At 40.3% G+C, this 14,542-nt stretch overlaps 1 protein-coding gene across 1 annotated transcript in view; it reads right to left on the bottom strand.

Moving 5' to 3' along the window:
- Positions 1-3,723: 3,723 nt before the first annotated feature.
- Positions 3,724-14,542, bottom strand: part of NXPH2 (neurexophilin 2) — a 45,975-nt gene continuing 35,156 nt past the window's right edge. Inside the window, exon 2 of the mRNA XM_053287305.1 lies at positions 3,724-7,667. Within this exon, the coding sequence (XP_053143280.1) occupies positions 6,924-7,667 (744 nt within the window). The 3' untranslated portion in view covers positions 3,724-6,923. The remainder of the gene's footprint in view (positions 7,668-14,542) is intronic.

Here is a 14,542-nt window from a genome sequence, read left to right on the forward strand (position 1 = left end):
TAGCAACTTAACATATGAAACTGTCTTAAACTGAGCAAGATCATTGGTCCATCTAGATCAGTATCATCTTCAGTGATGGGGGCTGCACGTCTCTCTGGGTTTTCAACAAGTCTTTCCCAGTCTTACTTGGAGATGTCGAGGACTGACCTTGGGATTCTGCATGCAAAGCATGTCTTCTACACTGAGCTTTGGACCTTCTCCTGTGGTGTAGAATGTGGGCTAGAATGTCAGATGAATAAGTTCAAATCTCTATTGAGCCATGACGGTCACTGGGTGACCTTGGGACAGCCACTATCTCTCAGGCGAACCTATCTCATGGGGCACAAAGAGAATACGGAGGGAAGACCACAAACGCTGTTCTAAGCTCCTTAGGAGGAGGAGGGTGGGATAAAAATGTAAGAAACTGTAGCATGTGTTTGCATCACAAAATGATGAAGGTGGTCTTCATTGAATTCTCACATGCCCTCCTCCTTTTGACTTTTTCTTTTAAGCAATCTCTGAGCAATCACAGCTTACCCCACCATCTCTCATATTCTAAATATTTGCTTTCCAATTTGCAACCATTGTCACCTTTCAGGGAGATAACCAGCTTATGTGAAACTGAAATATGGTAACCGAAGCATAATTGCCTTTGCTTACGATGAAAGAGTGCTGCCTTGCTAGTAGGGATTGAGCAAAAGAATATGAAAGAAGTATAAATTGGATTTACATTTGAGGTGACCAACTGTGAATAAAAGCTGCCAAAGGCAAACTAATAGACTAGTGTTGAGAACACAGATGCTAATTTGAAAGTTCTAGTGCTGTTAACTTAGTTCAAAGTAGAAATCTAGCAAACATTGTACCCTACAAGAAGTACTGACTCAAAAAAAAAAAAAAGTACATTAAGAACCTTGAAAGACATATTCCCACCAGACATAACAGCATTCCTGGATTAGGCTGTGTAGTCCAGCTTTTTGTTCCAAGTATCAACCAGTCAGTACTAGAAAAAAATAAGACAAATTCATGGACAGTATAATGTCAACTGGTATTTTGCAAGATGTCAACTATCTTCCAGTCTTTTAACCATCTAGAGCAGTGGTTCCCAACCCGGGTTCCTCTAGACATTGCTGAACTACAAATCCCAGCATCCCCAGCCATAATAAATTATAGCTGGGGATGATGGGAGTTGTAGTACAGTTACATTTGGAGGAACCCAGGTTGGGCAACACTGATCTAGAGGTTGGCAAGGAAAACAATTTTCACATCCTATACTATGTTTACACATTTGAAATATTTGAAACCAGTCACCGAACTAGGTTGGATGTACCAAGCAAGCCTTTGTGTGACTCTCAGGGACATGTTTTCAGGTGGCCCAGAGAGCTTCCAAATCCCTCCCACTGCCAAGCCAGCAGTGGAGCCGAGTTCAGCTTTTCAGCTGGAAAAGGCGGCTCCTGCGGCACAGTGGGGCTTCAGCTATCAGGATGTCAGCCAGACTGAGTTGGATTTTTCCACTGGGAAAAGTTGCTAAGCGTTTCCTGACTTAAAGATGTTGGGGTGTTGAATTGTGGCTTGGGGGCTAGCTCTACATGCCTCTATTCTTGCTTCTTATGTGCTCAACATTTTTTAAAAATAAGCAGTTACAAAATGTGCTTCCTCCTCCTCCAAGGAACTGATCCTTTAAAAGTCTCACCCCTTGGACTATGCCGCTCACAGAAGCGGCAGCCATCATGGTTAGGGTATGTCCTTTTTTGCACACAAATGGCACTGTAACCTTGAGTGCTGAGGTCCAGGGGGTGAGTGACACCACTGCGGTGGGCCTTCCTTCCAGCTTTTGGCACTGAAACTATGCCACTTGAGTGAATAACTCCTGGAGATGGCTTATATTTTGCTGGAATACACAATATACTTGAGGGGGCTCAACTGTCTATGGAGAACTATACCAACTTGTGAAGTGGGAGTCGCTGCAATGTGCCCTGAAGATCCCAAACCACCTTCAGAATATGATGTGACATTTCTTGAACAACTTTGTTGTAATTAAATGGTTTTACATCACATTATTTAGGGGTAATACCTGGTGAACAAAGACTTTTCATAATGTGCCCTCATAGTCACAATAAATATCGTATTATTATTATATACCCTTAGAAGCATAGAAAAATCTCTCTCTAACCCTGCACCCGCTTCTGGTGCAAAAAGCATGGGGCCGTTTTGCATTCTGCTTCCTTATTTCAAAGCTCAGCCACCCCAAACAACATTCCCGTGGAGAATTCTCTGCCCACAACTGTGCAGAAGCTCTTAATGAGTAGAGAAGTTCTTGGCCCACGCAAGAGGCAATAAGAGAGCCCTTTGTCTATGTTTCTGCTTTGAAGCGAGTAAATACATGGAAGCAGTACTGCTAACCCTACAGTTCTTGTTAAAAATTAAATGCCAAGTAGGACACTGGCCCTACAGGCTTATCAGAGACAAAGTACAGGGACTGTTTTTTAGATATGATTTAAAGACAGTGGCTTCCACACTGTGCAGTGACATGCTGAGAGCTGCACACTCAGCTTGTGAGCCATGGAGCAGCCTGCCTGCACTGCTTCAAAAGTCAGGGCTGCTCTGTGCCTGCTAAGGAGTGTGTCATTGTATCTGTGATGCTATTCCTATTGAGAATGATGGGAGCAGCATTAGAACTGAGATGATGCACTTCTCTGTAAACATGGAGCTGCCCCAACTCTGAAAGCAGCACAAGTGGGCTGCCCATAAGGTGTGTGTCTCTCTCTTGGATCAGCAGTTTCCTGTGCAGTATGGGAACCAGTGGTCACCATAGACTAAAAATGCTACTTCTGTCCCCACCGCCCCTCAATGTTTATGAACATAAGAACAGCTCTGCTGGATCAGGCCCAAGGCCTCTCAGGTCCAGCATCCCATTTCACACAGTGGTCCACCATCACCACCACCACATATTTATATACTTCTTTTAAACAAAAGTTTCCAAAGCAGTTTACATAGAGAAATAATAAATAAATAAGATGGCTCCCTGTCCCCAAAGGGCCCACAATCTAAAAAGAAACATAAACAGACACCAGCAAGTCACTGGAAGTACTGTGATGGGGGTGGATAGGGCCAGTTACTTATTCTACCCCTGCTAAATAAAGAGAACACGATGATTCCTTAGACCATGGAGAGCCTACAAGCAAGAGGTCCTCACCTTTCTCTTGCTGTTGCTCGCCTGCAACTGGTATTTAGAGGTATTGTGCCTCAGTGGCTGGAGTTGGCCTATAGCCACCAGACAATATATTTAATATATTGGATTGTTGCAAATTATGTATATGTGGGTTTCCCACAAATTCCTAACTGAAATGACTCCTGTGTAGAAATATGGTAACATGAAGAAGTTGATGCATTGCAGAAACCTCCTTTTCCTGTATCCATCCAGGTTCACTTCATAACTTGGAAATTAGGATACTTTACCACTTGCATTGGTAACACACACTTTCTTAGAATCATTTTGGTACTCTCCCCGCCCCATGTGTCCTTAGAGCTGACACACTTCAGTGGGGGGGGGGGAACACATCAGTGAATCAATTGATTCATTGGCAAAAATCAAAGTTAACAGACTAAAATATGTGTTAACAGGTTGGCAGTTCTGTTCTAAATTCAGGCGAATCATCATAATAAAAACAAATATTTTATATAAAGCTTTCAAACTGGTATATTGAGAAAAATGATTTTCAAAAGAAAATCTGGTCTAAGCAAATGACAGATTTAACAAAATCTTTTTATTTACATAGAAATATGTGTATGCATATATTCTGTACTTGTACACATACATTTCTAAGTATATATATATACATTTATAATTTCCACATACTTTACAATAAATAACTTTTAGTTGTGTTTTAAACTGCCTATAGAGTTGGGTAGAAATACATTTCAAAAAATAATGGCTTACGACTAAATTACAAAAGCACCCAATATTTAACTCAAATGTTAGCAATAAATCCTAGCTTATATACAGCTAAATCAAGGACACACGACACAAATATGAACATGAAATTTCATGGGGCTATAGTCTTGGAAGAAAGGAAAAATGGAAAGGATGTTAATGGAGGAAACTGTAACAGAATAAAAAATGAGTGGAGAAATACTCAGGCTTATGACAACCAAATAATAAACACATTGCTAAACTGATAACTCCTAAGACAACCCTTTTTTTAAACAAAAGTGTTTCCAGTTTGAAATGCTATTGCAGGGGAAAGGGGAAAAAACGCACGGAATAATATGCTTTGGATTCAGGAACTGACTTGGGCATACAAGTAGCTGGGGAATTGTGTGATACAGGCCAGGTGGTTGACATCCAGTGCTAAAGGTTTAATGTGAACTGGAGTTCTTCACTTGAAATCATAAAAAGTAGCCCAAACAGCCGCAAGTTCCATCTCTAGCCAACAGCTTCCAGCTCAGGTTACATTCTGGATGGAATGTAGTCAGTCTGTGACACAAACTTGCAGAGACAGCGTTACTCCTACCATCAATTGAGTCACCTCTGCATCTGCACACACAGCTTGCATCTTAGGTCATTCCTTCTGGTATCTGCTATGGTAAAAAAAATCTGGCTTTTTATGATTCGATACCTCTCTGTCCATTCATTGTACAGAAACGTTTACATCTAGTCCTTGCTTCATTAGCAAGGAGTTGTGTCCTTTAGATCTTTATATGGTATACTTTGAAAGAGCAGTTACAAACATGATCCAATACCATGAATGGCAATTTATTGCTTGATGCTAATAGGTACAGAAGAAGTCTCTAGTCTGGTCCCCAAAGTGGTAAAATGCCACTTACTAGCTATGGTTCATGCATGGAAAGGAAAGAATGAAGATGAAAGAAAAGCAGTTTAGGTAATGTGAGAGGAAGTGACAGTGGATCAGGCTAGAAGTGGGAGGCTGAAGAGCGCCAATACATGAGACCCTTTAGATGACAGCCACAGTTAGTTGTGGTACCACAGTGCTAACAGAAAATCATCCATTACTGCCTTCTGCAACAGCAGATAACTTTTGTTGGTGACCTTTCCAGTTATAAGTGATGCAACACAGACAAGGTATTATAAAAATATTACAATCTTGAAATGCACAAAGTTATCACAGTTTATATGCCTGTAAGCTTGACCTTTTTTCCTTTTATGTAGTTTATTTGATATTTTATCTTTTGGTAACATTTAAAACATTTTAAAAGAAGCCTTCATTTTTTTCTGCTCTGTTTCTTAGAAATACATTATTTATTGGGGCAATAGGAATTTTAACAAACGGACACAACCAATAGCAACCAACAGCAAGTTAAAAGTAATTGCAACAGCAAGTTTCAAGGAATCAAGAACTCTGATCACACTTATCCAAGTTAGACCCTGCTTTCAAAACTTAACCAGGAACAAATATACAAAAGCCCTGACATTTTGGTCAGCAAACCTGAAGGTTGAAAGCCTCACTGCACTGTTAAGTAACATTTGATGCAAGAGCCTTTCCTGAAATACTACACCGGATGACAGTGTGTGTTGCTAAATATCAGAGCCCTTCAATTGGTGTTTGAACATGATTTCCACTGCATGTAAGGACAAGACCCTCCAAGCTCTCTTTGTTTGGTTCTTTTACTGAAATCAACTCTGCAGGTTACTGCAGTTAACGGAAACTGTTCTCTGAAGACACTCTAATACCCTGGGGTCATTCTATTTTGCATGTATTTGTGCTATGTTAAGAACTCCAGAGAACCTTTAAGGAATTAGACTGCTTTGTGTTAGCAATGGACTAGTATAGAAAAATCTACAGTACCTCCTGCAATACGGCAATAAACCCACAAAACTCTTTCAATGGTGGGGGGCGCACAAGGCCCAATTGTAATAACTGATCTTAAAGCAACCACAAAAATGTACTTTAATATTTGCTGTGGACTGGACTGAAAGGTTGCCTCCAGCTCCTCTGGCAGAAGGACCTTCCTCAGTAGGAAGGGAATCGTAGAAACCAACATTGATTCTAGTGGTATGCAGCTTTCCTATTCCCCGATAATTATGCAAAACTGAAATTTGACATTTCAGTTCCTATAAAGTTTTGGCTAGGCTTTTGGCAAAATTCAATGGCAACTTTTGAGGTGTGTGAGCTCCTTTCCTGCAAAAATTTACCTAATCATATAGTACTACTCAACTTCTCTCAAAATCCCAACAAATGTTTGCCCTAAATATTTGCTTTGGCACTTTGATACGAAGTGCTGTTGTAACATCCCTAAAATGTTGATGTCGAAGTGTTATCTCCAATACTTATCTGCTGTTAAAGCAAGCCTTAGAGTAGGACAATTAGCTATGGAGTCATAGAGCTTCTGATGTTGGTTTGTTTCTCCTTATCCACATATTGATAATGGGATGTATCCTAAGGAAGTTAGAATTCCAGCATCCCACTGACATGAATGGGACTTGTTAGTAATGATTAACACTTCATTAATTTCAGTGGAGCTTAGTCATGACTTTCTTAGGATACAACCTGCCTGCTGTTTCCCCAATTAATAAGAAAGTCAGAAATTAAATATATGGTAAAGTGACATGTTGGTGTCTGAAGATTAAACTATTTATAATAGCACAGACTTAAGGCTGGTTCACACATGCATAAACATCACTCACTGTTGACTTACTGCTGAAAGCGTGAACTGACTCCATAAAAAGACGTGAATCTGCAGTGCTATGAAAACTCAATCTATGGTGTTTGCCATCACAGATCATATCGCCACTTCATGTTGTAGTCATCAAGTAAATAACATGCCTGGCGAACCAGCCCATGGATGCAGGATTATTTTCATTTATGGGGGGAAACATTTCTCATATAACCTGATTAGGAAGAACGGTCCCAAGAAGAAGGTTAAAATTAAAATGACAGATTATCAACACTCTGCTTGAACAGTCACTGAAAAGAGGATAGAGCACATCATCCAGAGGACAAATATGGCGTCTCGCTGTGGTAGTTGTAATCAGGGCAAACCTTCTGCACCAGTTTGTAATCAACACTGTAAAAAGCAATGTAAATACAGATTACTTTAAATGGTTTAGAACACAACCAGGATACATGGCTTTGTGTCTGCTCTTGGTAGCAGATCTTTGAAGGGTCAAAGTTACACAATGCAGTTTTCTTAGCCCTGTCTGTTTTTTCATATTCAATGCGACAGTTGAAAGACTTTGACTCCTTGGTCTCTAACGTGGACTGTGGTGAAGACTCAAACTCCACCACCTTGGAAGGTGGCACCAGGCTCACAGAAACATTTCCAAGGCCTGTTGAATTGTGCCGGAAATAAACACTGAAGGTTCCATTGCCATGGTCAACAATTTTCCCTGTTATGAGAAGATTCAGTTTCACAGTTTTGATGTTAGAATGGAAGTCTCCCCACCCAAACATTTTCTTGAATTTTCCGGTTTTTACAATTGGTCTACGTTTAGTTCGTGCCAGAGATTCTTGAACCTCAGTGATGTTGGACAACCAATCCCAAAAGTTGTCTATGCTGTCTGAATATGACATCTGCCCATGTTTTAGTGCTGGAGATGGCTTAACAAAGAGGCGCAAAGGGTTGATGATCCTTGAGTGAACTACATTATCAACCAGTGTGTCCGCAGCATCTTTGTCCTCCCAGTCCAGTATGTCTGTGGCATGAAAGATTTGCTTTGCATCACAAAATATCTGTTTTAAAAGAGAAAAAGAATATCAGTATTAAAAACTGCAAATCTTGATACTAAGTGACTTGCATTAACTGGGCTCAGTACTGCTGGACATCAGCTAAATGGCAAGTACTTTATGAATAAGTGATAATTCATTTATTCCTCTTAGCAATAGCAATAGCACTTACATTTATATACCACTTTATAGCCAGAGCTCTCTAAGCGGTTTACAATGATTTAGCATATTGCCCCCAACATTCTGGGTACTCATTTTACCGACCTCGGAAGGATGGAAGGCTGAGTCAACCTTGAGCCCCTGGTCAGGATCGAACTTGTAACCTTCTGGTTACAGGGCGGCAGTTTTACCACTGCGCCACCAGGGGCTCTTGCACTAATAACAGGGATATGTTGGTAGCTGGCAACTCACTCTGAAAAACTGGTTTATTAAAAAAGGCTATATTTCTATGCAATAGAATTTGAAATAAGCTGGCCTGAATACCCATTCTGAAATATGTGTTAAGAGGTACCTGACAATTACTCCTATAGTAACATTCAACATTTTGAACAAACACGTTACTTGTGAACCTGGACCACCTGCCAATATAGAAACATGATCAGTTCTGCCAATGCTAAAAACACTGGGTTGTATCCATAGAAAATAATGGCTAAGTCCTATTAATTTCAATGGAACTTGCAGTTAGTTACAACTAAGTAATCACATTTATTTTGAAGGTACTTAGTCATGACAAACTTCTTCTGGATACAACTCATTACATAATCATGGAGTTGCAATCACAGGTAACAAAAGAGCAAGGCTTTTCCAAAATGAACATGTTCTCTTTCAGATGCTTAGGAATAACTCTATTGTGGCTTGTGGCGGTGGGTCGAGGGTGGCGGGCTCAGCCTCAAACATATGAAGAAAGAGTAGATGCAAATGTCAAACTGGTTCAGAGAACATTTGCCTGAGTTAAGTTGAGAGGGTCTCCATACCCCAAAGATTAGGCAAAGTGCTTTGAAATCAGAGAGACTTCAGCCTTGGAATCTCTTGTTCTAGAAATTAATTACTGCACTATGGTAATTCCCAGCAAGCAGTTCCTACAGTATCTAAGGTCAATTTTGCAGTATAGGCCAGTTTGATCAAATTTTTCACATCTGAACTCCAGCATTTTCAGAAGCCTTGCTATAAGCATTTTTAAAAGTTGGTTTTTAATGAAGATTAGACATCTATGATTCAAGAAATACTCATTTATAAGAGCAGTCTGATACACTTATTTAAGTATGAAAGGAATTGCTCTGCATAATATACAAATAATCACATTTATATAGAATGTAATTAAAATGCACAAATGCATATTTGTGTCATATGGACTACTTTACTTGAGTAAATATTGCTAGAAAATTTTCTTTATCCAGTTTTTTGTTTACAGAATGGCTGGCATTTCTAGAGTCATTTCAGTTTCTGGATCCTATTACTTAATCTGATTCTGCACCATTTGCTTAGCACTAAATAAATGTAAGGCAGCAATACTGTAGTATTGCTATCCCATCACCACTTTAGATGTAGTCTCACTGCCCTGTGATTTCAGTGGACCACAGCACATGGGTGAGAGCCTTGCTGATGAGTGGAAGAAGTTTTTTGTATCATGAAACCTTGCTCAAGATTCTCAGTCAAGTGATATTACAGGTCAGTGAGGGTAAGGAGAGAGTGAGATGGGCATGGTGTAATTGGAAGGGTCTGACTGGAAGATACCCCTGCTTCCTTACCTTGTGAATGACATAAGCCATGAGCAAGAAGCAGGGGAGAATTCTTCAGTGGCTGTGCTTAGCAGCTGCGTGGAAATGAGCTGTGTTGAGGATTTTTTAAACTGATAAATGTTTTTTAAAAGGTTTGTTTACTGTGGTTAATTAATTAATTATTATTATTACTACTTTGGAAATACTGTTGAATGCATGAATGGCTTCCATGTTCTCTCTCTCTCTCTCTTATTTTGAGGATTGCTTAATTAATCAAATCAATTACGCTTTCATTCATTAATCAAGTTGTTTCAGGTCATACCTGAATTTTCAATAAATTCCGAAGTCTTTTTTAAAATGACTGCATGTACTGTATACCATTACTGAACACAGCTGTGTGGCTTCTGATAGCTTATTTCTTCCTTTTGGTTAGCTACATAGGTATTAAATGAATACCTAACTATGAACAGCTGACATTCCTTTTCTCTTTCCTCTTCATCATTTTCCTGGAGACCAAGTGTCTTTTGAATATATTTATTTAAAATACTTATTAAGTGCTGCGAGAGACCTTTGCATTTAAATTGATTTGGTTTTTGTTATGCATTCCTTTTGCTGTACTTGCCCTCTTTCAGTTTCTGCTGTAAATTCTTATGAAGCAATTCTTCAGACAGTAAACACGATGTATTGGAATGTTGTTGCAGCCTGGTTTGCGATTATGTGCCTTTTTTTGTGGACCTAGTGTTATTTCTGCTTGATATGTTGCTGTTCTAAATATTCTCTGCCACCCAAAGGTAGCTGATGGAATGTTTTGAGAGAGAGAAAAGAATTTAGCCTACATACACTGAAGAAAGGCAAGTTGTACACATGTAATGTCTCTAAATCTTGTTTATAGAAATTGGGGTTTTGTTACAGGTTGCAGTTCCATTCTACAGTTTGTATGGCTTGTAAATGGAAAAGGATCAAGCTGTATGCTTGCTATATATGGTACTTAAGAGCCAGAGAAGCCTTTCATTGTTGTAGGGAAATTATAAGGATGGAATTTACTTAAAAGCTAACTAATCCAACCTTCCACACAGGAGCATGACTCTTTGGATACCCTCAACCCTCCTAAACAATCCATCCTGGGAGGAGCTACAGCTCGGTGGCAGAGCACGTGCTTTGCATGCAGTAGGTCCCAGGTTCAACTTAGCATTAGCTTCTTAAAAAGAGCTCTGCTTGAGACCCTAGAAAACTCTTGATAGCGATATTAGATAGTGCTGGCCTAAATGGAAAAATGATCTGACAGTATAAGGTGACAGTGGGAGGAGAGCTGGCCTTGTGGTAGCAAGCATGAATTCCCCCCTTTGCGGAGCAGGGTCCACACTGGTTTGCATTCGACTGGGAGACTACATGTGAACACTGTAAGCTTTTCCCCTTAGGGGATGGGGCTGCTCCAGTGTTCCCTCTAACAGGGATTTCCAGATGCTGTTGACTACAACTCCCATATTTCCCAAGCAAAAGCCACTGCAGCTGGGAGCCAACAACATCTGGGAATCCCTGTCAGAAGGAACACTGGGCCGCTCTGGGAAGAGCATCTGCATATTTGCATACAGAAGGTTCCAAGTTCCCTCCCTGGCAGCATCTCTAGATTAGGCTGAGAGAGATTCCTGGCTGTAACCTTAGAGGAGCTGTTGCCAGCCTGCATAGACAATACTGAGCTAGGCGGAGCAGTGGTCTGATTCAGTATAAGGCAGCTTCCAATGTTCTTAAGGCACTTTCATTAGTTCATATAACTGTTCTACTCAGATAGTGAACGGGATGGAGCAAGGTGCGTCATGGCAAAAATGCTTGCAGGATAAGTAAGAACGCCCAGATGGCCCAAATGACCAAGCTCAGTCATACTTTAAAAGGAGTATCAACTTTCTTGTCCTAAAAAACAAACAAGAAAAACACCACAAATCTATCTGATTCTGTGAGGCTGTTCTCATGTGCAGCCTAACCCTGAGCTAGGCTGCCCATGGGAACCACCGGCATTGGGCCCAATCTCGGCAGGGCAGCACCGCCTAGCCCTTCTTCTTATCTGGCTTTTAGCTGCGGCTAAGGGAGCGAGTGCTCCCTTAACTCTGGCTTCCGGCTCGTGTGTGACCTTGAGCTACTTCCAGCCTGGTAGCACAAAGGGACGGATTCCTGAGGGAATCCCCCATTGCAATGCACATGTTGCGTGGCGCACTGTGGGATCTGCAGAGGCTGGGAAGCATTGCCCCAGCCCCACGAGCTCCGTGCTGAGCCCATGTAGCGCAGATCATCTGGGAGCACAGTCTGTGTTCCTAGCAAGCTCATGGGGCGGGGGGGAGAAGGTGAGTTAAACAAGCCTGCCCACCAGCCTAACTGCCTGGTCATGTTAATGATCTCTGTATGTGGCAACCAGTATAGTAATGTACATAGTACAAAGGAACCAGACACTTTTTAGCCTTCTCCCCACCACCCAAACAACCAGTATATTTCATTCCTGTGTGATTTGTCAAAATAACCATTTCATTCACAACAATGGAAATGCTCTACACAGAATCAAAATGTTAACTATTCCATGAGTTGGGTGTTCCCCCCCTCCCATATTACAACCAACATAAAAAATCACTGAAGTGCTGGAAGAAAGAAAAGTTTGAACTCAACAAGGTGGGGAGGGGGAATTGCTGCTCTCATTCATATCTGCTTGAAAATGCAATGATACTACTACATTTATCAAATTTTAAATAATTTATGACTTGACAGAGCTTACCAATTCTGCGGGGCACATTAGCGTGATACAACATTATATTAGCATTTTCAGCCTCTCGCACTCAGTCACAGCAATTGGAATCTCAGGTCATCATCAGATGCATTAAAACACACACACACTCTATAACACTATATTCCATTACTGTTCTTTTTAGTAAGAAAATTACAACAGACCATAATAATTCATCATAACAAGCGGAGCCTGAACTATAGTGATAATTAAATGTGTTTTTTCCCAAAGGCAAAAGTTGCAATTGGTTTTAAAATAGCAGCTGTGATTACCATCAGGAATGCTGTAAGGAGTTTAGGAACTAAGTAACAGATCCCTTTAACTGCGCTGTGTCAAACATCATATTAGACTCTGTCATTATAAGTTTTCTACAATTTATTTTGTGATGGCACAAGAAAAGGCACGCCTACAGTAGCATCCTGTCCCAAGGCTCTAAATAAACCCCTATAAACCTTCCATTGTTTTACGCCAAGGTAGTTTACAATTGAATAAGAGGAAAATGTTTATATCCCTGTTCTATTATAATTGATTCATATTGTAGGGGATGAACACAATTTAAAGTATTTGTAAGTACCTCCTTTTTCATAGCTGTGATGCTTGATTAATGCTGTTGAAATCATGTTTGCAGAGAATTTTGTTTTTTGGTAAGAGCATCACATTGCTATGTCCTATGCTCAGGATCAACCCACTTTAACCCCTAGATCCTTTTAAGCAATAAAGCACAATTTCCCCCCTTTCCCATATGTAACAATTAAATCATAATTCTTTTACTACAGTATTAATAAATACTAGCTCCAGCTGCGTCCCTTTCTCGAGAAGGCAGATCTGGCCACGGTTACCCATGCTTTAGTCACGTCATAGCTGGATTACTGTAACATGCTCTATGTGGGGCTGCCCTTGAAGAATATCCGGAAACTGCAGCTATTGCAAAACAAGGTAGCTAGGGTTTTGTCCAGAGCTGCCTGGTGGGAGCACATCACACCCATCCTGAAAGAGCTGCACTGGCTGCCAGTTCGTTTCTGGGTCCAATTCAAGGTGCTGATTTTGACCTTTAAAGCCCTTAATGGTTTGGCCCAGGGAATCTGAGGGACCGCCTGCTCCCAAGGGTTGCTGCCCACTTGACAAGGTCATCTGAGGGGGCTCTGCTTCGGGTGCCTACAATGAAGGAGGCTCGTCTGTCGTGCACTCAGGACAGGGCCTTCTCTGTTGCTGCCCCCAGATTTTGGAATGCTCTCCCAGTGGCCATTTGCTCCTCAGACTCCATCACAGTTTTTAGAAAGCTTCTTAAATCTTGGCTTTTTACCCAGGCTTTTACATGAACGTTTCAATGCTGCTTCTATGTGTTTTTACTCTTGTGTCTATGTGTTTTTATGCTTGTATTTTATAGTTTTTAAATTAGATTTGTTTTATATTTTTAGCTTAATATTTTAATTGTATGTTTTTAACTTTTGTAAACCGCCTTGGAGTTGTTTTTAATGAAAGGCGGTATAGAAATTCAACAATAAATAAATAAAATCAATAAAATAAAATATGTACATACCATCCATTATATTAGGATGACAGTTTCAGCAATGATGCCATTTTCAAAGAAAACCATTTGGGCCTGATTTTTGTCTGATGAAAAAGGTTCTTTATTTTTTCAGGAATGGTCACATCCCAAAGTCCAGTGGGAAAAGGATTTCACAAATATTTCTGGCATGGATTGGGGGATCGAGCCAAGTCCCTACTACATTTGGAATTCTGTTTTCTACCCAGCAGTCTGGAAAGCACCTTCAGTTATTACAGTTTTACTGCACTAATGAAAAGTGGCCAGAAATCCCTTGCTCAATAGCTTATATAATTGGATTGCTTTAACAATTCTGTCCTGTCTCCTGTAGTTAACTAAAATGACAAGCCGCTTCAGCAGGGGGAAAAAAGCCCTCTCATGATCGAATCTTGTAGCCCATTAAATTTTCTCCTTGTAAATGAATCTTATAAAGAACTACCTTTCCTGTAGAGGTACTGCCACACCAACATCTCTGCTGACAAATCTGAAAGTAGATCCTGCTACACAAAAAAACCGCTATCAATGATTAGTGGTGTGATTCCCCGCAAAGCCATATCTCTTCTGCATCTTTAGGGGACTGTCAGAGTAGCATAATAAGAAAATGACAGAAAGTGGATGAGGAATGACAGAAGTGAACTATATATCAGTATACTAATTGCAGATATTAATATTCTCTGATGTAATATGTCATTGTCTGAAAAGCTGGCCATGCTGACAAATACTAATATCAAGCCTGGAACATAATTTGAGAAAGGAAGAAGGGAGATAATTGCAAACTTTGATCAGCTTGCCCAAAGCTTTATTTAAGTGAGTTCTTTAATTTTCTACAAAACACCATTCAAAACTTGCC

The sequence above is a fragment of the Hemicordylus capensis genome, chromosome 1, assembly GCF_027244095.1.
Source record: "Hemicordylus capensis ecotype Gifberg chromosome 1, rHemCap1.1.pri, whole genome shotgun sequence".
Taxonomy (NCBI): Eukaryota; Metazoa; Chordata; class Lepidosauria; order Squamata; family Cordylidae; genus Hemicordylus; species Hemicordylus capensis.